This window comes from Gracilinanus agilis, chromosome X (assembly GCF_016433145.1).
Source record: "Gracilinanus agilis isolate LMUSP501 chromosome X, AgileGrace, whole genome shotgun sequence".
In the NCBI taxonomy this organism is placed as follows: Eukaryota; Metazoa; Chordata; class Mammalia; order Didelphimorphia; family Didelphidae; genus Gracilinanus; species Gracilinanus agilis.
In genome coordinates this window covers 15,906,592-15,933,989 of record NC_058136.1, presented here as the reverse complement: position 1 = coordinate 15,933,989, position 27,398 = coordinate 15,906,592, and the positions used below count along the sequence as shown (strand labels likewise).

At 42.2% G+C, this 27,398-nt stretch overlaps 1 protein-coding gene across 1 annotated transcript in view; it reads left to right on the top strand.

The window, feature by feature from the left end:
• Positions 1-27,398, top strand: part of HS6ST2 (heparan sulfate 6-O-sulfotransferase 2) — a 266,198-nt gene that overhangs the window by 24,467 nt on the left and 214,333 nt on the right. The window contains exon 2 of the mRNA XM_044682627.1: positions 16,242-16,322. Within this exon, the coding sequence (XP_044538562.1) occupies positions 16,242-16,322 (81 nt within the window). The remainder of the gene's footprint in view (positions 1-16,241; positions 16,323-27,398) is intronic.

Sequence of the window (27,398 nt, the reverse complement as noted above, 5' to 3'; positions counted from 1 at the left end):
TTGAATGGGCTGGGCAGCCCATTGACATCTAATGATAGCTAGATTCTTTACCCCATGGATGATTCTCCTCTATGTCCAGTGCAGAAAGAAAAGGATCAGGATGCCTGAATAAGTCATTTACTCATAGTATGGAGAAAGAGATAGAGGGTAAAGAGTGGCTTTGAGGAGAGATGTGAAAGGCCGAATCGGTACCTTTATGGGCAGCCCTCTTGCTTATGGCACTAAATCACAGAATGACACAAGAGGAGGGGGCCCTTGACAGTCAGTCCAGTCCCTTCATTTTCTACATGAGGAAACTTAGGTCCGCAGAGAGGAAGAGACTCGCCCAAGGTTATGCATTGTTATTGGCAGAACAGAGATTTGAACACAAGTCTCCTCATTGCCAGTCTTTTAATCTTTTGCCCCAGGCAGGCCATCAAATGTTTCCAGCTATGGCAGGAATATCTGCCAGGGAATTGGGAACAGCAGTCATTTATTCTGCTAGAACTAGAAAGGCTCTTAGAGAATGGCTCGTTCAACTCTGCCATTTTACAAAGGAGAAAATAACTCTGGATTGGAACTCGGGTCCTTTGACTTCAACCATGCCATAAGACTGCGAACTGTTTGTTCTTTAGCAGAAATCTCGGACAGGCTGGAGCCAGTTAATCCCCAATCCATCTTTCCTTTGCATTTTGAATTAATGAGGTTTTTCCTGTACAGTAGCAGTTTGTGTTGCAAGCCCTGTGCCTCAAAGATTGTCTGTCTGCTATTTCCATTTTCCTTCTGTTTGCTTTTCATTATTTATAAAAACGTTCTAAGAGGTATGCAAATAGCAGCTTTCTCTTGCTGTGTCTCCAACCTGCGTCTGGTCTGCAGTGCATGTCCTCATAGGCTATGAGCATTGCTGATGGTACCGATCTTGTTCTGGGATTTAGATGGATTTGCCACCATGACAAGATGGGCCTATGGGGGCCGGGCAGTTTGGGGTTCGAGTGTGGACCCAATTCAGGAGATTATAGAATTACAGAATGTGAGATCTACAAGAGCCTTTGAGAGCATCTAGCTCAGCCACCCCATTTAAAGGATGGGCAAAGTGAGGTTTGGAGAATCAAAATGACTTGCCTATGGGTGTAAAGTGTGAACTTAGCCGCAGTTCTCCTTGTTCCCAGTCTGATTTTCTTCCACCACAGTTGCCTTAGCGGATAACTGATTTACTGTGTGTTCTTCACAAGTAGGTGCTTAATAAGTGTTTGTTGGATAAATGAATGATGGCCTAGTGTTATTACCAGTAAGAATGGCCTCTTGATTATTTCCAGAAGCTACATTCTTCCACTCTGGGAAAGAGTAAAAATATGTTCCAGGAACCATTTCCTTCTACCTTCATTGCACCCCCCCCAGCCCCCCAATTACCACTTGACAGCCTTCTGTTTTTTTTAAGCTGCTAGAGTTTGGCAGGATTTCAGGGAGGCTACAGAACTCTGGTATTTGGTTGAGTTTGCTTTCCTCCCCCTTTAATTTAGCAGTTCTTTTTTGGGATTGGCTCTTGGTCGTTTTTTTAGGATTTTTTTTTTAATGCTGACTAAAATATACGCTCGTCTCTAGAGAGAAGTGCTGCAAAGATCAATCATGGAAGATCTTAAAGACTACATTATCCTCTGAAATGCTTTGGAGCGGCTTCCATCCAGTTCAGGGGCCAAAGTTTCCCTGCTGAAATGCATCATCAATTGCATCTGGGGCCTTCCTTGGAAGGTGTGTCTTGTTCCACTTGGATTCAAAGCTGCTATACAAATGGTCTTTTGAGTGAAAAAATGTGGAAAGAGATTTGACTTAAAGGATTTGGAATGGTGGACAGACCACTAAACAGGGACCCCAGAGTCCTGGGTTTGAGTCCTGGCTCTGTTGCTGACCCCCTAGGTGACTTTTGGCTAGCTACTTTCTCCTCTTCCAGAGCTTCATTTTGCCTAGCTGTGAAATGAACACCGTATGGTATGAAAATAAACTATATGTAAAGGCAAAAAAACCAGAGTTCAAATCCTAGCTGTGTGACCTTGGGCAAATCACTGTATTTCCCTTGGGCCTCAGTTTCCTCACTTGTAAGATGACTAGGTTGGATTAGATAGCCTCTAAGTTCATATATATATATGTATATATATACATATATATATATATACACATATATATATATACTCTTATGACTAAAGGATTTGTAGGGTCTCCTTTAAGATCTACTGTTTTATGGCTTAAAAATTAATTAATTTGTTAACGACATATCAAAATTTTACAAGATGCATTGTCGTCAGAGACCTTTCTCTTTTTCTGCTCTAGCTATATGTCCTCAAGTAAAGCAAAGACTGTGAGCTGCAAGGGAACTCTGAAACCATGTAGCCCAGGGGTCAGCAACATATGGCTCTCGAGCCATATCTGGCTCTTTCGAGGGCCAGATATGGCTCTTTCTGCAGGAGCCATGAAGTCCATTTTTTTCAGGCGCTGTTACAGGAGCGGCACTGTGAGCACTGTACGGCTCTCACGAAATTACATTTTAAAAAATGTGGTGTTTATGGCTCTCATAGCCAAAAAGGTTGCCGATCCCTGATCTAGTCCAACTTGTACTTGACCCAGAATCCCCTACGTAACACACTCCACAGTTGGTCATTTGGCTTCCACCTAGAGGAGGAGCCTGTCACCTTCCCAAGTAGCTCATTCTACTTTAAGACCGCTTTCATTGGTAGGAATTTTTCTCCTTTTGTTGAACCTCAAATTGCATTTCTGCAATTTCTGCCCATTGTTCCTAGGTCTGCTCTCTGGGGATCAAGTAGAACAAAGCTAATCCTTCTTCCATGTGAGATCCCATCAAAAAATCAGAGACAGTGATTATGCCTCCTTCCTTCATCCCCACACAGTCAATTGGTCTTTCATATTTAAATGTTTCTTCTTACAGCATATTTGTTATCCCACTATCCTAGCTACCTTCTTAAGTGTGCTGCTGCCTCTTGTCAGTGTTCTTACTAAATTGGTACTCCAAACCGATTACAATACTTCAGTTATTCCTCCTCTCTGAATGTCAGTTTCCTCTGTGTACAATGGGGATAATAATCCTTTCACTACTGATAGAGAAATGGAAATTGTTAATAGCAATAAGGAATTGAAATTGACAAAATATTAGAAATTGAAATCAGGAGAACAATATAAATTATTCTTTGGTATTCTCTGTAAACTATACAGTCATTCACTCTATTATGCTTCAGAAGCCCATTACTTTATTGGTGTATTTCAGTGATGGGCAAACTATGGCCTGTGGGCCAGATGCGGCCCCCTGAAATGTTCCATCTGCCCGGCGACATTATTCCTAAACTGACGAATATAGTGAGTAGGATACAATACAATGAAACTTCCAAAAAGTTGCCTTAGAAACAGACTGACAGATGAGCATTTCCTTTCCTTTGGTCCCCTTTTTAAAAAGTTTGCCCATCACTGGTGTATCCACTCCTTTCACCGATACAGTTCACAATCTCTCCATAATTTCGTGCATTAAGAGTTGCCATGTCTAGGAAAATTCATTTCCCTGGGACCAACTTGGTGATGAGATTACTAAGTGCTGAAAATTTAACTAAGCTCATCTTTTGTCAATATACATGCAATACATTACTGACGTCATACTCAAAGCCTTTCTAGCTTGTCGTAGGACCTTCATGAAGTTCACCTTAATTTTCTGACCTCATCATTCGAAAAACCCAGGATCACCTCACTTTCCTACTCAATGGCAAATCATTGCCTTTTTTTCATCTTCTGTTTCTCCATTATTGGCATGAAAAAATATGCAAAACCTCTAAAGAATTGCCATTAATGATGAAGTCTTGTGCGAGAAACTGAAGACCAGAAGGGAATAGGTTGTGTTTTCCTCACTTTTGCCCACTGAAGGCATGGGATGCAGAAGAGAAAAATTAATTTGGGAAGGGAACAGCTGAAGGTCATGTCTGAGAAGGGGGTTTGGAATTCTGGATCATGACTTATAGTATAGGATTGACAGATTCCTGGCTAGAAATGGAGCACACCCAAAAAAAACGGCTAGAAAGACTGAATTTGTCATCTCCCAAAAGATTGAAAAAAGAGAGAAAAAGACCAAACACACATATTATATCAATTATTTTGGTTGCGGCAAAGATCTGGAAATTAAGGGGGTGCCATCAGTTTGAGAATGATTGAACAGATTATGATGTGTGAATGTAATAGAATACTGTTGTGCTGTAAGAAGTGATGAAGAGAAGGTTTCAGAGAAATCTAGAAAGATGTGTATGAACTGATGGAGAGTGAACAGAATTAGGAGAATAATTTATACAGTAACAATATTGTGAAGAAACTTTTCGAGTCTTTAGATCTCTGATCAACACAGTGATGAACCATGATTCCAAAGGACTGGCAGTGAAGAATGCTGTCTACTTTATGACAACACAGTGATGGACTCAAGGTACAGTTTGAGAAATATTTTTTTGGACATGAGCCAGTGTGGGAATTAGTTATGCTTGATTCTGCATATTTGTTAAAAACATTTTTCCTTTTTTTAAGGCAGAGCAGAAGTGTGGGGGAGAAAAAATAGATTTTTGTTCATTAAAAAATAAAATTTAAACATTTTACATAGAAATAAAAGAAAGTATTTACTCGGAGTCTTGCAAATCTAATCAAAAGAGCTTTAAACTAAAAAAAGAGGGATGGGGGAATGGAGAAGACTACCTGTACAAATCTTCCAAGTTAGATTCTAGAAAGTAGATCCCAAAAAAGAAGAATAGCAGCTGGGAAACCCAGAAATTCACAGGAGACAAAAATCCAAGAAAAGAGGCAGTAGTAAAACCCATGGCCTCAAATGTCTATACACAAAAGCCCAAAGTTTAGGAAAAGACAAGAACTAGAAATCCTAATGCAGGGAGGCATAATTAAACTCATAGATATCACTGAAACTTTGTGACATGAAATCTATGACTAGAATGGATATAGCCTATTCAAAAGAAACAGGATAGGTAGAAGGATAGGGTGCAGACTAGCAGTGATTATTAAGAAGATCTCTTCATGACAGTGAGTATTCGAGTAAAGGTCAAAGGAGAGAAAATGATATAAGGGGTTTCTCAATGGAATACACTACAGACCACTTGAACAGAAAGAAGAAATAGATGAGTTGAAATACACATAACTAGCCTAGCACTGAGGCGTGCTGCATAGTGATGGGGACTTAAATGAATTATCGAGACCTCTGTCAGAGCTCATGTTCTTCTAAAATCTGAACAGTTATTGACTTTTACACTTGTCTTAGTGATAACTATTTCCTTCAAAAGACAGAGAACCAGCAGGGGACCTGATCCTCACTAGCAGGGAAGAACTGGTTGCCAAGGTAGAAATGATAAGAACCTTGAGGGGAAGTGACTACTTCATCCTAGAATTTATGGAAGAGAAAAAGAGACAACTGAGGCATAGTGACATGCATCCTAGATTTTTGTAAAAGAGATTTCAGGATTGGCTCCCAATCCACTGAGCCACCCAGCTGCCCCAAGATATCTAATTTAAAGCCGTCAACCCATGTTACTGATAAGTCTACCGCTGTTATTATTGTAGTATCTATTTCCATCTGTATCTCATTTAGTTTTTCTTTTAAAAATCTGGGTGCTTTGGGGGCAGCTGGATAGCTCAGTGGATTGAGAGCCAGGCCTAGAGATGGGAGGTCCTAGGTTCAAATCTGGCCTCAGCCACTTCCCAGCTGTGTGACCCTGGGCAAATCACTTAACCCCCATTGCCTAGCCCTTACCACTATTCTGCCTGGGAACCAATACATCAAACAAACAAACAAACAAACAAACAAATAAAAGAGATTTCAAGGAGTCCAGAAGAAATGTAGACAAGATCTTACAGAGTAAAATGCTTCAGTGGAAGTCAGCCCAAGAGGTACAGGGTATGTTCAGGAAAGAAATTCTGAAGACACAAAGGAAACAATTGCAACATTGAGGAAATATGGGACTTGCCTAAGGAGACTAATGTGGATGTACAGGAGACTCATCAAGCAATTTAGATTAAAAAGGAATATAAAGAAGACGAATATGAGTGTAGCACATCTCATAAAAATAGTATCAGGAGTGCTCAAACTGGTGAGGGAAATATAAAGGGTTTTTAAAGCTATACTAGGAGAAAAAGGGGGTGGTGAAGATGGAATAGAACCTTTTCTTGGGGTGGCTAGAATGATGATAATTTGACAACAGAGAGAAGGAAGAAATAAGTTTTCATTGTGTTTCTGTTTTTTTTTCTGTCAAGGAGAATGATTTTTATACTGGAAGTGACAGAACAATAATGACTAATAAGGAAACTGATACTCAGGATAAGAAAGGAGATAGTCAGAGAGCACTTACATGCCCTTGATGAATTCGGGTCATCAGACTCAGGTCAATTACATGCTTAGGTCCCCAAAGGATTGGCTGATATGATTCCTGAGGCACCATCAGTGATTTTTCAAAGATCATGGAAAATGCAAGAGTTGCTACAAGATTGGAAATAGGCAAATGTCTCAGTTTTCAAAAATGAAAGAGAAGAGAATTTATAAATTATAGGCCAGTGATCTTGACTTTGATTCTTGGGAAAATCCTAGAGTGTCTTTCATTAAAGAGATGATTGATGGACATCTAGAAAGGGAAGCAGTGATTGCAAGGATCCAGGATGTCTTCATCAAGAACAAATTAGACCAGATCGACTTCATTTCCTTTTTTTTAGCCAGGATTACTAAACTAGTAGATAAGGGCAATGTTGTGGGTGGGCATAGTTTATTTAGATCTTAGTGAAGAGTTGATAAAAACATTCTTGTGTAGAAGGTAGAGATGGATAATACAATAATACAGTAAGTTGCTTTCAGACCTGCTTGAATGGCTGGTCAAAGAGTAGTTGTTAATGGTTCAATGTCAGTATGGCAGGAAATCTCCAGTGGAGTGCCTCAGGGATCATGGTTGAGCCCTGTGGTGTTCAGGATTTCCATCCATGACTTGAATAAAGTTATAGATAGGATACTCATCCGATTTGCAAATGACACAAATCTGGGGGGATAGCTAAGACATTAGATGATATCAGGGTCCAAAAGGATCTTGGCAGGTTAGAGTACTAGGCTGAATCTAACAAGATGAAATTCAATAGGGATCAATGTTAAAGTCCTGTGCTCGGGTACAAAAAAAATCAATTTTACATACAATATAGGTCAGACATAGATAGGAACTATTTTGAAACTATCTGAAGAGACATGAGTTACAAGTTCAAAAGGATCCAGCAGTATGATAAGGCAACCAAACACTAATGTGATCTTGGGCTACATTAAGAGGGGCATACCTTCCAGGAATAAGGATGTAGTCTCATTGTCCTCGGTCCTTGTCAGAAGTCATCTTTAGTGTTACATTCTGTTATGGGCATTGTGCTTTTAGAAGGACCTGGATAAGCTGGAGTGTGTCCAGAAGAGGGCAACCAGGATGGCAAAGGGCTTTGCATTAGTATTATTTGAGAATTAGTTGAAGGAAATGGGCATATTTTGTCTGGAAAAAAGGGAAGGAAACACGCTTTTATGAAGTGGTTTTTATGTCCCGGGCCCTGTGCTAAGCACTTTATTATTATCTCATTTAATACTCACAACAGTCATGGGAGGTAGATGCTATTATTATCCCCATTTTTCAGTTAAGGAAATGAAAGCAGATGGAGGTTAGGTGACTCACCCAGGGTTATACACCCGGTAAGTATCTGAGACCATATTTGAACTCAGGTTTTCCTGATTCTTAGCTCAGTGCTATAACCACTGTGTCACCTAGCTATTTCTTAACAGGGAGACTCTTAGCAGAAAAAGCCAACTCGGGGGGAACATGATAGTTGTCTTCAGGTATTTAAAGGACTTTCATGTTGAGGATGGATTAGACTCGTTCTCTGTATCCCTATAGGGAAGAACCAGGAATAGTGTGGATAAGATACAAAGAGGCTAATTTAGGCTCGATGTCAAGGGAAAAATCCTTCCTAACAATTTGATGTTCAGTCATTTCAGTCATGTCCAACTCTGTGAAAATCTATTTAGGGTTTCCTTGGTAAAGATACTGAAGTGGATTGCCATTACCTTCTCCAGTTCATTTTATAGATGAGGAAGCTGAAGCAAGCAAGGTTGAGTGATTTGCTCAGGGTCACAAAGTTACTAAGTGTCTGAGGCCACACGAACTCAGAAAGATGAGTCTTCCTGACTCAAGGCCCAATGCCGTATCCACTGTGCCACATGACAGGTGTCCAAAAATGGAATGAGCTTCCTAGAGAAGAGATGGCGGTTCCCATTCCTGGGAGGTATTTAAGCATAGGCTGGATGGATGACCACTGGCTGCATATACGACAGTGAGGCTTTCTTTCACGTATGGATTGGACGTGTTGGCTGCTGAGGTCCCTTCCAACTTTCAAGTTTTGTGTTTCTGCAATTAGACTGTTTTAGAAAATGCAGTTTGGGCCCTATTTCTGAACAGGAACTTGAGGAACCTTGGTTTTCTCCTCTGTAAAATCAAGGAGCTGGTTGTCTACACACTCTAAGGCTTTTCCCACCCTTAAATTCTATATTCCTTTTACAGCACTGACATACAGGGGTTAGCTCTGTTTGCATCTACCATTTGTACATGTAGTCCTTACCTTCATACTAGTAACTTCTGTTGAGGTCATGAATAGGTGGCGACCAGCAGACTGTGGAAGCCTATAAAAACAAACAGACAACCAGTCCAGAGCGGAGCTTTGGCTGTGGACCACCCAGCATGTGGAAAGCTTCCTACCTGACTGCATTTCTGATTCTTTTGATCATGAATAGATGTGTGTGTGTGTGTGTGTGTGTGTGTGTGTGTGTGTGTGTGTGTGTGTGTGTAATAGTGAAAAGGGCACAATTAGTAGGAATTCTAAAAAGGTCCCTTCCTCATTCAAAGGCATAATGTCTACCTATCGCCTTGAAAAGCCAGTAGCTATCCCTGGTCTTGCGATGCTATTAAGAGGTAGTATTTTTCTTTCTTAAGAAAAATAATAAGTTTTTATTGCTATCACATAAATTTCACCCAGTATCCCTTCCTTTCTCTTTTCCCAGAAAGCATGCTCATATAACAAGGAATATTTTTGAAAGAAAAAAAAGCAGAGAAAAAATGAACAAAACCGATAAATACATTAAAAAATCTGAAAGCATGCCATGTTCCACAGGCATGCACCTTGTATTTCTGCATCTAAGTGGGAGAAAGTACCTTCTGATCTCTTTCTTCTCTGAGGCTGTGCTTGCTTTTTGTAATGTTGCAGTATTCTTTTTTTGTGGTTTTATGATTGTTCTTTCCATTTACACCATTGTAGTTATAGTCCATTGTTTTCCTGGCTTCACTTATTTTGTATCAGTTCATGTAAATCTTCCCATGCTTCTCTATAGTCATCCTATTCATATTGCTTACAGCAGAGCAATATTCCAATTAGATTCATGTGTCACTGTTGGTTTAGCCACTCCCAAATCCATGGACATCTACTTTGTATTCCAGATTGGGTTTTTTGTGCTAAAAGCATTGTTTTTCTAATCCTTCTCTCAATTCTGGCTTCCCAAAATACTGCCCTCTTCCCCGCCATGAGAGATTGTTACTTAGAATACAAGGTTTATAAGCTTTCGAGAGATTGTTACTTAGAATACAAGGTTTATAAGCTTTCGAAGGAGCTTAACAAGATGATCTTCCAGTTCTAAATCTATGCTTCTGGGGCTTTATTTGTGAGGAAACTGAGGAATAGTTGGAAGAAATGACTTTCTTTTTAATACATTGTGTTGTTAAGTTAGTGGAAAAACCTGCACTAGAAACTTGATTTCTTTATGGCCAATGTCATATATGTATACTCTTGCTACACTATGTTGCCTCTTGGTCACAAAACCCTTTTTATCCCAGACTTACTTCCCTCTCAGTTTGTGCTCAGAATAATAAGCCTGTTTTATTATTGGCTAAAGTGAAATCTAATTATAAATCTGCTGCAAAAGATACTCACTGGAACCTTGCTTTCACACCACTTAATATAGAAGGTAATTTGGGATTAAGTTGGCCCTTCTTGGACCCCATCCAAGGCAGGGGTGGGGGTGAGATTGAATTTCTTATATAATGGAGAATTTCTGATGCCACCACAGCATAGGTCCACAAGATTCTGTTCACACTGGGAGATGAATGCAATGCTCACAGCTAGGGTTCACATGTAACCACAGGCTAATGTTTAATGTTGGTAGGGGGGCAACAGTAAAGGGCTGGGCACAAACTGAGGGGATTAGGTGGGTGTCGTTCTAAAAGAGGACATGGGGGTTGTCCCCAAACCTTTAGCTTATTCAAAAATAGAGAGAGCCCTACATGAGTGGGCCTCAGTGCTACCAATTAGTCTGATCCAGTAGAAATCAGCTGAAAGAGAAGAGAGGCAGCATATTTTCAGTGGAAAGTCCCGGGTTCAAATTTTGCCTCTGACTTTTATTAGCAGGGCTAGTTGAAAGACTGCAGAATTTGGGGTCAGAAGACCTGGGTTTGAATAATACCAAAAAAATTTTTAATTTTAATAAGAAATTGCCACATAAGTTTTTCCAAAGTTGTATGATCCACATTGTCTCCCTCTCTTCTTCCCTACCCCCTCCCAGAGCTGACAAACAGTTCAATCTGGGTTATACATGTAAACCTAACCTTTTGTTTTAGTATCAGTTCTAAGACAGAAGAGCAGTATGGGATAGGCAATTGGAGTTAAGTGACTTGCCTAGGGTCCTACAGACATAGCTAGGAGGGGTCTGAGGCCAGATTTGAACCCAGGTGCTCTCATCTCCAGGCGTGGTACTCTCTCCACTGTGCCAACTAACTGTCCCTGAATAATACTTTTGAAATTACTTGTGTGACTCAGAGTAAGCCAGTTTCCCCTTCTATGAAATGAGGGTCTTAGAGATCTCTTGCAACTCCACATAGATGCTTCTAATGTTTCAAGTCTCTCTGAAGTTTCCAGAAGCAGCAGGAGAGGGTTTCTAAAAGAGTCTTGGATCTGCCATTTATATTTGCCCCGGACAAGTCAGCTGCTTTCTTCAGCCTCAGTTCCTTCATCTTTGAAACGGGGATAACTATATTTGGTCCATCCTCTTTGCATGGTGGTTGTTTAACAAAATCTTTTGGAAACATGACAGTGTAAGAGAAATGGGTTGTTCCTGTTGACTTTAAGAAAGGTTAAGCATGGGCCCAGTATTCTTTGCTGACCTCAGTTGGCTTTACTTGGGTTTATGTCAGTGGAGGGTTAATGTAAGAAGGTAGAAATATAGAATGTTACTGCTAGAGTTGCCCTTAAACATCTTTCTCTCCCCATCTACCATTTTACAAAGGAGGAAACTGAGGCTTAGATGTGGAAGTGGCCTTCTGACCCTCGTTGCTTTTCCCATTGTGCCTCACTGCCAGCCATCCCCAAACCTAGGCCATCTGGGCAGGGGGAGAGTGGTCATCAGGTACAAACTTGGCTCTCCCTATGAGCTCTAGGTAGCTAAAAAGGGAGCTTGTCTCCTTGTAGATCTTTTGGGGCTAATCTGGTTCAGTTTCCTCTTTTGTAAAGTCATGTGTTGGATTCTTAGGGTCCCTTCCCCCTCAAGATCTAGGATCCTATGTGTGACTTTGAAGGCCAAGTCACTTTACCTCCTGAGCCTCAGTTTCCTCCTCTGTAAAATGAAAGGTTATACTCTAGATCCTCTAATATCCCTTCCAGAACTAGATCTATGATCTCATGAGTAATGATAATGGTAAAAATCTCATTTCTGTATTGTCTTAGGATTTAGAGAGCACATTCCCTCTTAATTAGCTGGTGGAAATATTATTTGCCCTATTTTTCAGAAGAAGAAATGGATACAGAAAGTACAGTGACTTGCTCAGGTACATACACAGAGACACACACATACACACGCACGCACACACACACGCATGCACATGTGTGTACCTCATAGTAGTAAGGCTTATTGAAAGCCAGTTATATATTCATGCCAGTAGTTTTATGTCTGGGTTTATTGCCCAATTTTCTCTTCAAAAAAAAATCTTATTTGCAGAGATTCCATTAGAAAGCTTTGCTTTTCCTAAGTGTTAAATGCTTGTTCATCTTTGAGATGGCAAAGACATATTTTAAAATGCTAATCATTTTGAGAGGAAAAAGAAAGGGTGAGGACGGCCCAGTTGACAACTGTTTGGTCAATTCCCTGAAATGAGTCAGTGTCGCCTCTGTTCCTTGGCATGCTTCCACGGCTCAGCCTGCCCCTTTGATGTCCATTGCCATTCTGGAGCGGAGCATCCTAATGGGCCAAGACATTGAATTTCCTTCTCCCTGTTGGCTATGGGCCTCTTAGGTCAGTGCTGGTCTAGGCATGGTGATTTGGTGGGGCCTGGAATGTTAGCAAGAGCTAGCCCTGCTGTCTCCATGACATAGCAGAAGAGAACGTTTTGCTTTTGAGACCTGGCGAGTAACCACACAAAACAGTGGTCATTTCATTTCACATCAGACCACAAAAGAAACCTTCATGCTGCAAATCAGTCCCCGGTCTGTCTCATATTTGTGGATTCAGCCATGCGAACACCAGCAGGCAGGAGGGCCAGTGAATAGATGGTGGTTGGTGTACTCAGAAGAACAGAAAGGCAGGGCCCAGGTGATTATCAGTGGACGAATTTTTAATAGATCATCCATTCAGCAAGCTTTTATTAAGTACCTACTATATGGCAGGTCCTGTGTTCAGTGCTAGGGATATAAAGACAAAAAGGAAACAGCCTCTGTCCTCAATGACCTTATTGACTTTGGTGGAAAATAACATGAACCCAGACAGGTAAAGAAGAAATTTTGTTGTCTTTTCAGTTTTATCTAAGTCTCTGTGATTCCATTTTTTTTGCTTTATCTTCTGTCTTAGAATCAATACTAAGTATTGGTTCTAAGGCAGCAAGGCTGGGCAATTGGAGTTAAGTGATGTGCCCAGGGTCACAAAGCTAGGAAGTGTCTGAGGCCAGATTTGAACCCAGGACCTCCTATCTCCAGGCCTGGCTCTCTATCCACTGAGCCACTTAACTGCCCCGCATTTGGCATTTTCTTGGAAAAGATACTGGAGTGGTTCGCCATTTCCTTTTCCAGCTCATTTTACAGAGAAGGAAATGGAAGCAAATAGGGTAAACTGACTTACCCAGGGTCATACAGCTAATAAGTGTCCCGAGGCTAGATCTGAACTCCAGGTCCAGTGCTCTAACCATTTCGCCACCTAGCTGACAAATAAATTTTGGGAGTGGGGAAGTAATTAACCACTGGGGAGTTCAAGATAGTCTTCTTTTAGGAAGTGGTAGTTGAGATGAACCTTCTAGGGAGCTGGGGATTCTAAGATGAGGAGGTCAAGTCCAAGCACGAGTAAAGCTTATGGAAGAATATGGAGATGGGAGATAGAATTTTGTGGACACGGAATAACAAGTAGGCTAGTTAGACTGGATCTTAAGGGTATGTGAAAGAGGATAACTTGCAGAAAACCTGGAAATATAGCCTGGGGCCAGCTTGTGAAGGGCTCTAAATGCTAAAGAGAAGAGTTTGATTTTGGAAGCAAGAGGGAGCCTCTGAAGCTTCTTGAGCTGGGGAGTGAATGACATGGTAAGACCTGGGCTCATAGATGATCACTTTGGGAGGGTGATGCAGGAGAAAGAGAACTGGACTTGAGACCCCATAGGTTCATGCTTTTTCCTTCCAATGACCAGATGTTTCTTTACATTCATGCATTTTTCTAGACACAAAATGGCAGTTCCTTTAGGGCGGGGATTTTTTTCATCTATAGTTTCAACAAGGTACGCATGGTAGCTGTTTACTGAACAGTGTTGCTGTGTTGAACTGAAGTTCTTCCCACCTCTGCCTGGGCAGATCCACTTTGGGGGACTAAAGAATCTCTAATGTCCATTTAGCTCTTGAGCCTTGGAAAAAGAGACTGTCCATAGCTTGGATTAACCACATGATAGTTTTCAAGGGGAACATCACCCTTTGGAATGAACTGACATCTGTTATCTTCCGTGATTCCCACGATAGCCCCTGGAGGAGGACAGTCCAAGCAAAATTCTCCCCGTTTTACGGCAGAGGAGACCAACGTTAAGACAAAGAGACAGAGACAGAGAGAGACACAGGGCAGGGGGGAGGGGGAGGGAGAGAGGGAGGTGGAACAGCTTGTTTGGAATCACACAGCTAGGCTCTTTCTCCTGTAGCATACAACCTACACCCTGAAAGAACGTTGGTAAAGTGACATCCCAACATTTCCCATTATCAGTGAAGAAAAGGAGACTATGGTGGCAACTTAATAGCTTCTCTCTTCTGGAAAGCAGAGCCGTGTAATTAGAGATACTGCTGGACTTTGTTTATTGAAACGAAAAGTCTCATTTGGCCAAGCAAAGGTGTTAAGTTGGCGAACTGTATTTAATTCATTTGAAATAATCTCATGCTAAAGAAACCAGAAGAACGCTGTGTGCAGAGGAAGGGGCACGATTTCCAGAATGTGAGGAAGGAGGGCTGAGGGATAGAGTAGGGCGACTGACACTTGGATCTTCATTCAGCAATATTGATCAGAAGAGCAGGTGGCCACTATGCTGCCTTCCCCTTAGACGTATAGCCTCTAAATTGGATTTTGGCAAAGGCTTTTGCGGCTCTTTTAATTGCAGAAATTGGAGTAATGTTTTACCGTTAAAGCTCAGCATCCTAGACCTAGATCAGGAAGGGACTTTAGAGGTCATCTAATCCAGGACCTCTCCTTTGACAGTGGAGGAAACTGAGGTCCATGGAAGGGCACAGACTTTCTTAGGGTACACCGGGAGCTGGAAGGATCCCCAGAGGTCATTTTGGCCTCCCCTCCTTTTTACGGATGGGGAAACTGATGGGCAGTGAAGTGATTTGACCAAGTCACTCAGTTTGTGACAGAAGCAGTATTTGGACCCAGATCCTCTGATTCCAAATCCAGCATTCTATCTACTCTACCATACTAAAGGATAGCAAATGTATTTATTTACCCACTAGGGCTAGGCCTTGAGTTCTGCACCAGAGTAAGAAGATGGAATGCTCTTGACTGATTCTCTTTGGTCTCAGAAACAGACTCCCTCTCTGTGTTTTCCAAGTGCCTAGAATGTCTAGGCCTGTACAGAAAGGCACATTTGTTGTTGTTTTTCTCTTATGAATCCCAGAGTGCTTTTTCTTTTCTTTATTTTTCTGTTTTTGTTTTTTATTTATATTTTCTTTTTACATCATGGCTAATATGACTTCACGTGTATGATCGATATCAATTTGCTCGCCTTCTCAAGGAGGGGGAGAGGAGAAGGGGGAGACAATGGTAGAGAATTTGGAGCTCAAAATATTTTAAAAATGCTTTAAAAAATTTTACATGTAGTGGGAAAAAATGAAATTAAATAGAAAAAAATAACCCCAGAGTATTGGGTTGGAAGTGACCTTCAAGACCATCTAGTTTAATCCGAGCCATAACTATGGATTTTGTGCCTGGGGCAATGGGTGAGAGTGGAGGGGAAGGTTGGGGGAGGTCGAGCTCTCTTATGCTTTGGCCATCTAATTGAAGGATTCTATCTCGGGACATCAAGAAATTGCTATGCCGCTGAAGGTCTGATTACTGCTGGGTAGGGGAGGAGGGCAAGGGACCAAGGTGGGAGGAGGCTGCTGGGAGGATGCATGTTCACTCTGGGTTGGGTTCTGTCAGTATTGTCTTCTAAATTCTGGCTTCCTCTGACAAATCTCCCTTTGTAACAACTGTGGGTCTTACCCTCCCCAACCCAGGAACAGCTCTGAGTCCTATTCCTACTCTCATTTTTCAGAGGAGAAAATTGAGACCAAATAGAAATGACTCGCCTAAGGCGATATATCACTAAGGGAGGGGCAGAGCAAAACCCAGGCCAGAAAACTGGCGTGTCAGATGTAGGAAAAAGGTACCTTATGGGTTACTTAATGTAGCCTCTTCATTTTACAGATGGGAAAACTAAGGCCCCAGAGGGTGGGGGTGGGGGGAAAGGTCTTGCCTAAGTTCATGGAGCTAGCTAGAGCCAGAAATGGTGTGGGTTGTGCCATTGCTCTGCCCCACCCAACCTCCCCTATCTTTTGAATTGATGTTCAAGGTGGCTCATCTGTAAACGCCTCAGATGAGCTGGCCTTACTGTGGCGACAGCCTCTGGCTTGAAGGGGTTTGCCAGAGGCCCTGTCATGAAGCCTGCCTTCTCCTTTTATTTTAGTTGTTGTAAGAGCAAGAAAGCTCACTGCGTCTGCAGAGACCCCAAAGGAGCCTATCAGAGGCGAGGAACAAAGAAGAGAAGGTAGGCTGGGAATTGCCTTCAAAGTACTTGTGAGACCAACTGACTTGTAAAAAGCCTTTAGAACATTTTTGTTGGAGACTGGAACTCAGTTTCATGCGAGAAGATGGGAAAATGTTTTCACAAAATGCATTTTGTCTCTTTGAAATCAACAGTTCAATTTTTACAGTCCAATATTGGTCTGCTTAGGCAGGATCAAAGCTGTTGACAGTCTGGGAGAAACTTGGTGAGGGTGTCCTGGCATGGGATGGGGTCATGCATGGGGATCTTAGTGGCCTGAGGTTTCCAAACAGCTCAATAGTTGCCTTTGAAAGCCTCAGCTTGTGAGCTTCCTTTCAATTTGGCTCTCATGTCAATAATGGTCTCCATCAGTAGCTCGTGTGTTCCTCTGGGCAAACCACTTCCCCTCTCTGGGCCTCAGTTCCCTCCTCTGTAAAATGAGGGATTACACTAACCAATCTCTAGGGCCCCTTGAAGCCCTAGTGCTAATGCCATTCTGTGAGACCATTATTTCCTTTAAGTGCTTAGGGATGCCAGGAAGTAGCCAAGTAGTAAGTCATGCATAGCTTTGGGTTGGTGATTGGGACTGTGTGTTGGGAGGGAGGGTGTTGGGTGGGGGCAGCTGAGAGCCTGTTCAAGTGCCAGCCTCTCTTCCCTCCTGAGACAAGCCTGAGCTCCTGGTGTCCCTCAGTCCTTAGGCTAGGCCTGGTGGTTTTGCCCATTTCTCGACTCTCTTCCTTCTTGGATCTTAAAGCACTTAAAGCAGCCGAGAGCGAGGATTGAAGAGGCAAGAACGGGAATCGTTTAAATGTAACCCCCCTCAGCAAGGAATACGGGCATCTTTTTAACGAAAATAGGCTCTTTCAGCTGATTTCTTTCTCTTGTTTATTCCCTCCCAGAAATCACAGGACCAGCCAAGTTTCCATAGCAACCAATTATTGTCACAAGACTTAGAAATGACACAAAAAGCTTCAGCTACAAGTGAATTGTTCAGAAGAAAATTAACCTGCTGTGTGACCTTGGGCAAGCCACTGCCCCTATCCGAGCCTATTTCCTTCTCTGTCAAAGGAGAGGCTCACACTTAGATAATGCCTAAGATCTCCTCCACTTCTGACTTTGTAGGAAAATCTTGGTTTTGTTGAGATAGGGAGGAAGACTCGGGGCCAGATTTTTGATTTCTGACATTTTGTATTGAGTAGGGGAAACGCCAATGGGAAATTTTCATTGCTGGCTAAAAAGAGAGTTCAGGAATTACTGTAACTCTTCCTTGCTGCTCTTTTTCCAGTTATATACATAAAATGATGGCCTCCCCCACCACTCTTAGCACTTGGGATATGTAATATACTGACTCCTCAAGTGTTCCACTACAGAGCAGAGGGACTTATGGGATATGCCACTTCCATTTGCTGCTATAATGCCTGCCCTAGGTACCAAGATCAAACCACAAAATGGAATCCTATGCATTTTTTTTTTATTGGAAAAAGAGTCGGTAGGGAAATGACCACGTTTAAGCACAGTTGGAGGGATGAGGTCCCAATGTGCCCCTCGTCTCATGCCCTTTTTTGAAACCAGCTGTAAGAGGTCATTCCCTTTCAGGAAACAGAACCGGCAAAAATTTGGCTTGAAATCTAGTTGCGTTCTTAAAATCAGTTTAGATCAATAGCACTTACTAAAGGCACTATGTCTGCTGTTGTACGGTTTTCGCCCCCTCCCCACCTATACCTGTGGCTTTGCACACGGTAAACCCTTTAATGTCCTAGTTGTCCTATTTAGTTTTTACTAAGGGGCTGATTCCTCCTTGGCTATTTGTTTCACATGCAGAAGATGAAGAGCCAGTGGGCCACTAACTAGGTTAGCCTGAAGGATCAAATGCAGATTTTGTAATCTGACATTTTTTAAACCCTTTCCTTCTGTCTTAGAAAGGATACTAAGTATTGGTCCCAAGCAGAAGAGCAGCAAGAGCTAGGCAGTGAGGGTTAAGTGACTTGCCCAGGGACACACAGTTAGGAAGTGTCTGAGGCCTTGTTTGAACCCAGATCCTTCTGACTCTAGGTCTGCCTCTCTATCTACTGAGCACATTTAAGGCCTTCCATAAACCGGCTTCCACTTACCTTTCCAGCCGCCTTCCCCCACATGATTCCTTTCTCTTTACTCTATTTTCTGACCAAGCTGGATAGCTCCTCTTACTCTCTACTGCCTCCATGCATTCACAGGGGCTGCCAACCATGTAAGGGAATACACTCCCTTTTTTATTTCTGTCGAAATTACTTTTTTTCTCCAAGGCCTAGCTCAGAGGTCTCCTCTTCCATGAAGCCTTCCTATCCCTTCTTCCTATAAAAGTAAGCAAAAATAACTATTCAGAGATTTCCAGTCTCCAGACCGTTAGCTCATTTTATTATACCTAAATGAATTCAAATCCTACTTTTAAGAATGTTTTGATTTTATTGCTGATGAATGATTTCTTAATCAGTGCCTTCCCAATGGCTAACCTCCCCCTGCCAACAGAATCTTCCTTTGTAATGTGTATGTATATTTAAGCAAAAGTAACTCTTTAAAAAAACTTGGCTCTGTCTGAAGACGTTTGCCTCGTTCTGTGTCTGCCTAGAGGCAGGACGCCTGTTTCATCCCTGGTCCTCTACAGTCATGATCAGCCACTGCCTTCATTAGAGTTCTCAAATCTTTTGTTGTTAATTTTCCTTTGCCTTATTCTTGATTTAACAACGTAAAGTATCTTCCTGGGGCTGCTTGTTTGCTTCTGTGTGTTTCGTTTTACATCATTTTGATGTAATTCTTCTCGAATTTCTCTGAGGTCTTCACATTTGTCATTTCAATAATCATCTCCATTCAATTACTTTCCATACCATTCATATTACAGCATATGTCCACAGGTTCTCCAATACATAAATGGGCACCAATTTTCCTTCCAGTTGTTTCTGAACTCTCTTTAACAAAGAGGCCCCCAGGGCAGTATAGTCTCTGGCGGCAGCGCCAAAAATGAAAAGATTTTAGGAACAGGCTCTGTTCAACCCATGCTGTATTAGCCAGCCACATCACTGATACTCCAAATTTCCCCTTCTTAATCTGTGAACCCACAGAGGAAATCCTCGGGACCTTGCCTACCCAGACAATTCCATCCTTTCTAAAGACAGAGAACAGCAGTGTAAGGGACCAACTCATTTCATGCAAGGCCTTTAACTTTGGCCTTCAAGCACAGACTTTGAGCTAATAATAATGCAGGAGCTGCCCTGCTCTTCCCCTTCCTTACCAGTCAGTCAATAAATTGAGCACATAAAAGCGGACACCCGTTTTGAAGCTCCTTGTTTGTAGAGGGCCTAAAGGCTGAACATTTTGTTTTTCTGCAACAGTTCTGCAGACTTTAAGCCATTTGGCTCACTAACCCCTTCAAGCTGAAGACAGGGTGCTGAAGAGAGCTTTTTTGCACAGGAAGTGAAAAGTGTGAATATCACGCATCTAAGGTTATACAGTTGTTAGGATGGGAGTTTCCACCTCTACCCTCAGTTAATGTAATCCCAGAAGGCATAGCCACTTCAATTGAGTCATTCAGCAGAGTAAACTAGGTATTAAGACATTTTCCTAACCTTATCCCAATATGTGGACAAGCCCTCAATTGATTTAAAAGACTCAAAGGACTGCCCGCCATTAGATAAAAAATGCAATGGTGAGTTTAGCCGTGAGCTACTCAAGTGGTGGACCATCCTCCTGGTAAAAGAATCCAGGCTCAGGCTCCTCCGAGGCAATTTACTCTTGGAGGAAGGAGTCTGTCTGTCTGTCTCTCTGTCACTGTCTCTATTTCTCCCTCCTTTTCCATTCACCACCACCCCCAACATGATCATGTCACCAGAGAGAACTGACCAGAAGCAGATAGATGTCTCAAAGGCAAGAAGTATGGTCACCCAAGACAGGAGATCCAGAGAGAGGCACGCTGAGGACACAGATGGATCCCGAAAGAGAGCCTCCCATGAGAGGAAGTCCCTTAATGAAATGGGACTCCTCGAATCAAAAAGGAGAGGGGCTTAAGAACGAAGAAAAGACTTGGAGCAAGCAGGAATTCTGAGTTTGTACTTCACGTGTGTTTGCCACATGTGTGCTTCTCTAAATTCCAGACCCCTCATCCCCCAGACTTTGTTGGTGTTTCCGGAAGAACGCACCCCAGGTTCGAGATGAGCGTTTTGTTCCATCTATCGTTATCACCTCAGTAAATCTCTTTACTAAAAGCTGCTCGATTTCTTCCTGGCTCAGGTTAATAGGAAGCACTTCGAGGAGACCTTTTGAGCTCTATTGGAAGCCCAGCCTCTCTCAGCATTACCCCAGGAGCCCTGAAGAAAGAAGCAGCAAACTTCCCCTCTTCGGGGGTCTCCAAACTACGAACCTCATTTGGGGAAGTAGCTCTGGAGGGGGTGCTGTTTGCCTGGGGTTTAGAACTGGAGGACCTCAATTGCTAAACTCATCTTTCACTGGAGTTATGATGTTGGGGAGGATAAGAACCTTCTTATTTGTAGCATTCTTAGAGCAGTGAAGTAACTTCCCCGGGATCAGATAGCTAGTTAGTGTCAGGGCTGGGATTTGAACTCCTATTCAGTGAGTCAACACCATTTATAAAGCACAGTGCCAAACACTGTGGATACCAAGAAAGGATAAAACAACAATTCAGGCCCTCAGAAAGCTCACACTGTAGAGAAGAAACAATGTAAATGAGTAGCTTATAAGTTATATATGATCATTAACTGACATTTTAAAAGTGCCTACTATGTGCCCAACACGGAAAGGCACTGAAAATACATATACAATGACTGAAGTAAAAGGGAAAGAGGTGCAGCTAGGTGGCTCAGGCCTGGAGATGGGAAGTCTTGGATTCAGATCTGGCTTCAGACACCTCCTAGCGTGACCCTAGACAAGGCACTTAACTTCCATTGCCTAGCCCTTACCACTCTTCTGTCTTAGACTTGATATTGTCAGAAGTTAAAGGTTTTTAAAAAGGGAAGGGGAAGGGAACAAGCATTTGTTAAGTGTCTACTATGTGCCAGGCACTGTGCTAAGCATTTTATACCTATTATCTCATTTGAGCCTCACAATAACCCTGTGCGGTAGATGCTGCTTTTTTAAAACAGATTTTACGTATTTTTATTAAAACAGCTTTTACATATTTTTAAATGAGGAAATCGAAGCAGGCAGAGATTAAGTGACTTGTTCAGGGTAAGTCTCCCTGACTCCAGGCCCAACACTCTTTCCACTGTGCCATTTAATCCCTCCTCTCAAGGGGCTTAGATTCTCGTGGAGAAAACCATACTGGAAGTGGTTATCAGAAAGGTTTCGTGTAAGAGGCGATGCCTTTATTGCTGGGTGTTTCATGTTGCGGTAGGCATCCTTCAGGATCATGAGGGCCCTATCCTCGAAGAATAAGAATTCTAGTCAGGGAGACAAATGATAATTGAATTCAGAGTGAGGGAAAGATTGTGGGCTAAGGCTGAGCAGTGAAGACTTCCTGGAAAAGATGATTCCTGAGTCTTGGGCAGGGCCCCTGTCCAGAGGCACTGTGGGGAGAGCTTGAATTAAACCGACCTCAGTTTAACCCTTCTGCCCTCCAATACTGATAATAGCAGCTCATCTCATTCCTCGTAATCGGTATCCATGGTCGTAGTTGAGGCCTTAGTCCCACCCCTCCCTTATCTTTAGGGTGTAGATGAGATTGAGTATTATAGTAACATATTGCATGTGAGTAAAAAAAAAAAAAAGAATGAAAGATGGAAAAAGCAAATCCTCGAGGGATAAATTGCTATCACAAACTCCATGTAGTTGGTTATAGGTATGCAAAGCCTCTCCCAGGCATAACTGAAGACAAGGATTACGAGCAGCAGGACAGGACACCGGGACAGATCACAGAAAAAAGGCAGGTGACAGAAAAAATCAATAAGCGCAGTAATCTGGAGCCATTTCATGTAGGGGCAAGTAGTCACCCACAATGCCTTGCCAACTCCAGATTCATCACTGTATCATGAGGAAATCTGGTATTAGTGATAATAATTCACATTTAAGTTGCACTTTTCTTACAACCTTGGGAGACAGTACAAATAGGATACCCTGTTTACAGATGAGGAAATGATATCTCTAAGAGGTAAAGTGATGCATCCGGGGTCAAATAGATGAAGTGGAATTTGAACCCAGCTCTCCTGACTCCCAGGTTTAACACACTGTTCATTCCATTTTTTTTTGCCATGACCTTCACGAAAAGATAAATGATGGCCAGAATGCCCTTTATAAGAAGGCAGGAGAATGTGAGATGCATTTCTGGGACGAAAAATTGTTAACCAAAAACAGTGCTCTTGCTTAAAGCAGGCCAAGAGGTGGGGAGAGGCCCTTTTCCTCATCTAAAAATCCACTTATGTGGAACAGCTAGAAAAATGAAGTACCACTGAATTTAATAAAGTAGGAATATTCTTCTTAATTCTGTTTACATGGTAAAGTTAATGAACCTACTTTAAAATAAAATAAAAAATTTATACAAAAGCTGCTACTTTTTTCTCTTTGGCAGCTCTCCTCTGTGTTAATCAAAGAGACACTCAGTAGCAGGTGAGGGGTTAGAAGACAATATTAATTTCCTCGTTAAAGTTCTGAAGCCCTAGGGAACAGTGGTGGGTTTTAAATTGAGCTCTGGGAGAGAGGATGAGGTCTTGTTTTTAGAGCTAAACTGGAGGCTGGTATGTAAAGTGAAATTTTAAAAGCCATATTACACGGTTTTCTTGGCAATAATCTACTCACATTAAACTGGGCTTGGTGCCCTTCAGCCTTTATTTATCCCTTTTGGAAAATGGATCATAGCCTTGGCTAAAGACTTTTTCTCTGCCTTAACAGTCCTTTGAATGCCACGAAAGAGGCGTCTTCTCCATTTTCAAGTTTCGGCCACTGCGGTTGGCTTGTGACTGTGTGTCCTGATCACTTGACTTCAGTAGGGGATTGGAAAGTATGGAGAAGGCACTCCTAGTGTTCTAGGCCTTCTACAACTGAGGCTGCCTCTCCTCAAGTGTTCTTCTCTTGCTAATAGAGACAGGTTTCCTGGATAGCTTGTCTTAGAGCAGAGATTCTGAACCTGAGATACATAAGATACTCCCCCTCCTTCAAATGTTTGTGGATTGATTTCAGGGGGTCCATGAACTTGGGTGGGGGAAAACGACATCTTTATTTTCACCAACCTCTGAATCCTTCAGTTATTAAGGAATATTATTCTGAGAACCATCCATAGGCCTCACCAGGCTGCCAAAGTAGTCCAAGATACCCCCAAAAGACTAAGAACCCCTGCCTTTAGAGGTCCGCTGGGAAGAAGGGAAAAATAAACTCCTGGCCAGTGCCAAGACTAACTTGCCAACTAACTCCCATCAAGAGGCTCAGCCCAATGGCTCTAGTCACGCTGGCTCTCTGGGCTAAGAGTACCTGCCAGCCATACCACTCGGCATGCTTCCTTCTTCCCAACCAGCAAGCTGCCTTTAATTCTGTGAGCTGTGTTACAAATAGATGCCATTGGCCCTACTGGGACTCAGCAAGAACGTGGATGGCTCTACAAGGCCAGCTCTACTGCTGGAAAAGCCCATTATGCACGTGCCTTGGTGAGACCTGCCTTGGAAAGAGCACTTCGATGTCTCTGATATTATTTGAGCCCCGAAACGAGCCTGTGCGGTTAAGCAGTGCAGGTACTGTTGTCCCTATTTTACATAAGAGCACACTGAGGCTTCAAAGTGGTTAAGTGGCTTGTCTTGGGTCACGGAAGTGGGAGCTTCAGAATTATCCAGAGCTCTTTCCACTATCCCATCCTACCCCTAAGAAGCTATTTCAAAGCTAGAGCACTCTGGATCAGCAGTGAAAGGGTTATGAAATATTTTGTTTTCCAGATTCAAGCTTAGGGAGTGGGTGGCATATCTTAGGTTTCTAGGAACGTACATTTCCAGCCACCTCATTTTCCAGATTTGATATGACTTCCTGGAGGTGGTGTGTGGTCTAGGGACTGGAAACCAGGGCTTGTTTGATATGGCATTTATTCACATATTTTGCACTTACCATGTGCATACCATACCACTGAGGACACAAAGACAGCTCTTACTTTTGAGCTTAAGGGAGGACGGGATGGGGAAATAATATACCCAGATAAGCAAAGAAAATTAATTTTGGGAAGCAGGGCATTGGCAGCTAGGAGGAATGGGGAAAGTCTCTATGAAGGAGGAGGCACCCAAGCTAAGCTCTTAAGGAAGCAGGGATTCAAAGAAGGGAAAGTAAGGAGGAAGTATATTCATTCCAGTTGTGGGGTACTCTGTGCAAAGGTGTGAGTGCAGGAGCTGCAACGAGGTATACAGGGATCAGGAAGTAGGCCAATTTGACTGGAAGTGAACTAAATACACAAGAGTAATATGCCTATAAAGATTCAGGCTCTTGGGGCAAATAGATGGCTCAGAGGATTGAGAACCAGGACTAGAGATGAGAGGTCCTGGGTTCAAATTTGACCTCAAACACTTCTTAGCAAATCACTAAATAACTACCCCCCCCCCCAACTGCTCTTCTGCCTTGGAACCAATGTACAGTATTGATTCTAAGATGGAAGCTAAGAGTTAAAAAAAAGATGCAAGCTCTAAAGACAGCAGCTAGGTGGTACAGTGGATGAAGGGGCAGGTCTTGAGTCAGGAAGACCCAAGTTCAGATTTTATATCAGACACTTAATAGCTGTATGAACCTGGGGAAGTCACTTTACCCTGGTCAGTTGCCTCATCTGTAAAATAAACTGGAGAAGGAAATTGCACACCTCCCATAGTATCTTTGCTGAGAAAACCCTAAATAGAGTCACGAAGAATCAGATACAACTGAACAATGACAAAAATAAAGAGAAGCTTGAGCCAAATTATGCAGGGCTTTAACCAGTGGACAGAGAAATTTGAATCAGATCATAGAGTAACTAAGAAGCCACTGATGCTTCTTGAGCAGCTCAGTGGAACAGTCAGATGGGTGCTTCAGAAATATCAATTTGGTAGCCACATGGAAGATGGATTAGAGAAGGGAGAGACTGGAGACAAAGGGAGATTCTCATTATTCTCCGTGTTCTTTCCTGTGCAGTGAGCTTGGTGCTTCTCCTGACACCATCTATTGCTTGATCATATAGTAGAAGTACTTTTAGAGTACTTTTTAAGAGTATTTTTAGAGTATGTTTTAATTACCTGGGAATATCTTTGTGAAAGAGGAAATATCTATGAAGGATCTAAATTGATACCCACCTTCCCCTTTCTTTGCACTCAATAGCTCACTTCCTCGGGCTGCTGCCCATTTCATTATAGTCCAGCAGAGTAGTGTTCCCCCTTACTCCCTCTGATCCCCAAATTGGCACTGATTAAGGAAATAGACAAACAGGAGGCACCACAGACGACTTTCCCCCAGCAGTGGCTCCCAAAGCCCACCCACACTGCAGCTGGCTAAGGTTTTCTTCAGTCTTTCCAATCAATGCCTTTCAGTGTTCCTTTACTGGCCCAGTAATTTTCCTTAGGGTCATGCAGGAGATCTGTTCCCTACACTGGGAATGCCCTTCCCTCCTTCTTTCTGCCTCATAGAGGCCCTGCATTCCTTCAAGGCTTAGCTCAAGTGCCACAAATTTTCTTACGGTTTTCATTTTTCTCTTAGCTTCCCTAGCTCTTATTCACCCACTGTTTGATGAATGAATAACTTCACATCATGTTATAGTAGAAATGCAGTGTGGCCATCAGCATCTAGGCCTGAGTACGCAGACCATTTTCCACTACACAGTTATCAGTTGATAATTAGTTATCCATGTTCACAAGGTAATTAGATCACGGAATGCAGAATGTTAGAACCAGAAGGGATCTTAGAGGTCATCTAATCTAACCCTCTCCTTTTATAGAGAAGGCAACAGAGGGTCTAAGTGGCAGGAACAGAACCCAGGCCCTCCAGTGATTTTGTCCCCCTCCATAAAATAAGAAGGTTGGACTAAATGACAACATCTTAAATCTAGAACTGCAGGTGGCCTCTAGGCAACCTCCTTATTTTAGAGGTGAAGAAACTGAGATGTTGGGACTGGGGAACTGAGTTGCCTAAGGTTTCTACTGGTTTTCTATAGTGGAGTCTGGATTTGAATCCAGGTCTTCTGACTCCAAACTGGATTCTCTTTCCATTATACCATGCCGATGATCTCTAAGGACTTTTCCCTCTCTAAATTCTATGATCACGTCTCAGAAGATCTTTGTTCAAGTCTTGGCTTTGACATATTCTAACTTGGATAAGTCAGTTAGCTGTTGTCCACCTCAGTTTCCTAATCTGTATCGTTGAGGAAGATAGATTTGATGACCTCTAAGATCTTTCCCAACTCTATGGTCCTCTGAAATGTTCTTTCCTTTTTTCATTTTCCATTGCTCATTAATTCATCAAGCTATTCAGTTGTAATGTTAAAAATTGCTTCTACTGGATAAACATTGACATCAAAGCTTTACATTTGGAAGTAACAATAAGAGCTTCTATTTTTCTAACACTTGACAGTTTACAAAACAATTTCTTTCCAACATCCTTGTGAGCTCAGTAGTGTAAGGGATATATATTTTATATATATAGATAGACATACACACACACACACACACACACACACACACACATATATATCCCTATTTTACAACTATAGAAACTGAGGCCCAGCCAAATAAAATAACTTTGCAATGATTGCATAATTCTGAAATGGCTGAGCAGGGGATCAACTCGAGTCTTCTGCTATTCACTCCATTGATGCTCTCTGCTATTTTAATTCAATTTAACAAACACTTAATAAGCATGGCCATACCATTCTGCCTCACAGAATATCTATTCTCCACATTTCTTCATAGGCCCAAGCTTTTTCTGTTTGGGGTTTGAAGCAGTAGAAGGGAGATAATTCTGGGCAATTTCCCAAAGGCAACACAGTCTACTTTCTTCCTATTGAGCCATGGGCCCAACTCATTTTCCATCTGTGGTCTTTCTGAAATCTCTCTCTCTCTCTCTCTCTCTCTCTCTCTCTCTCTCTCTCTCTCTCTCTCTCTCTCATTCTCC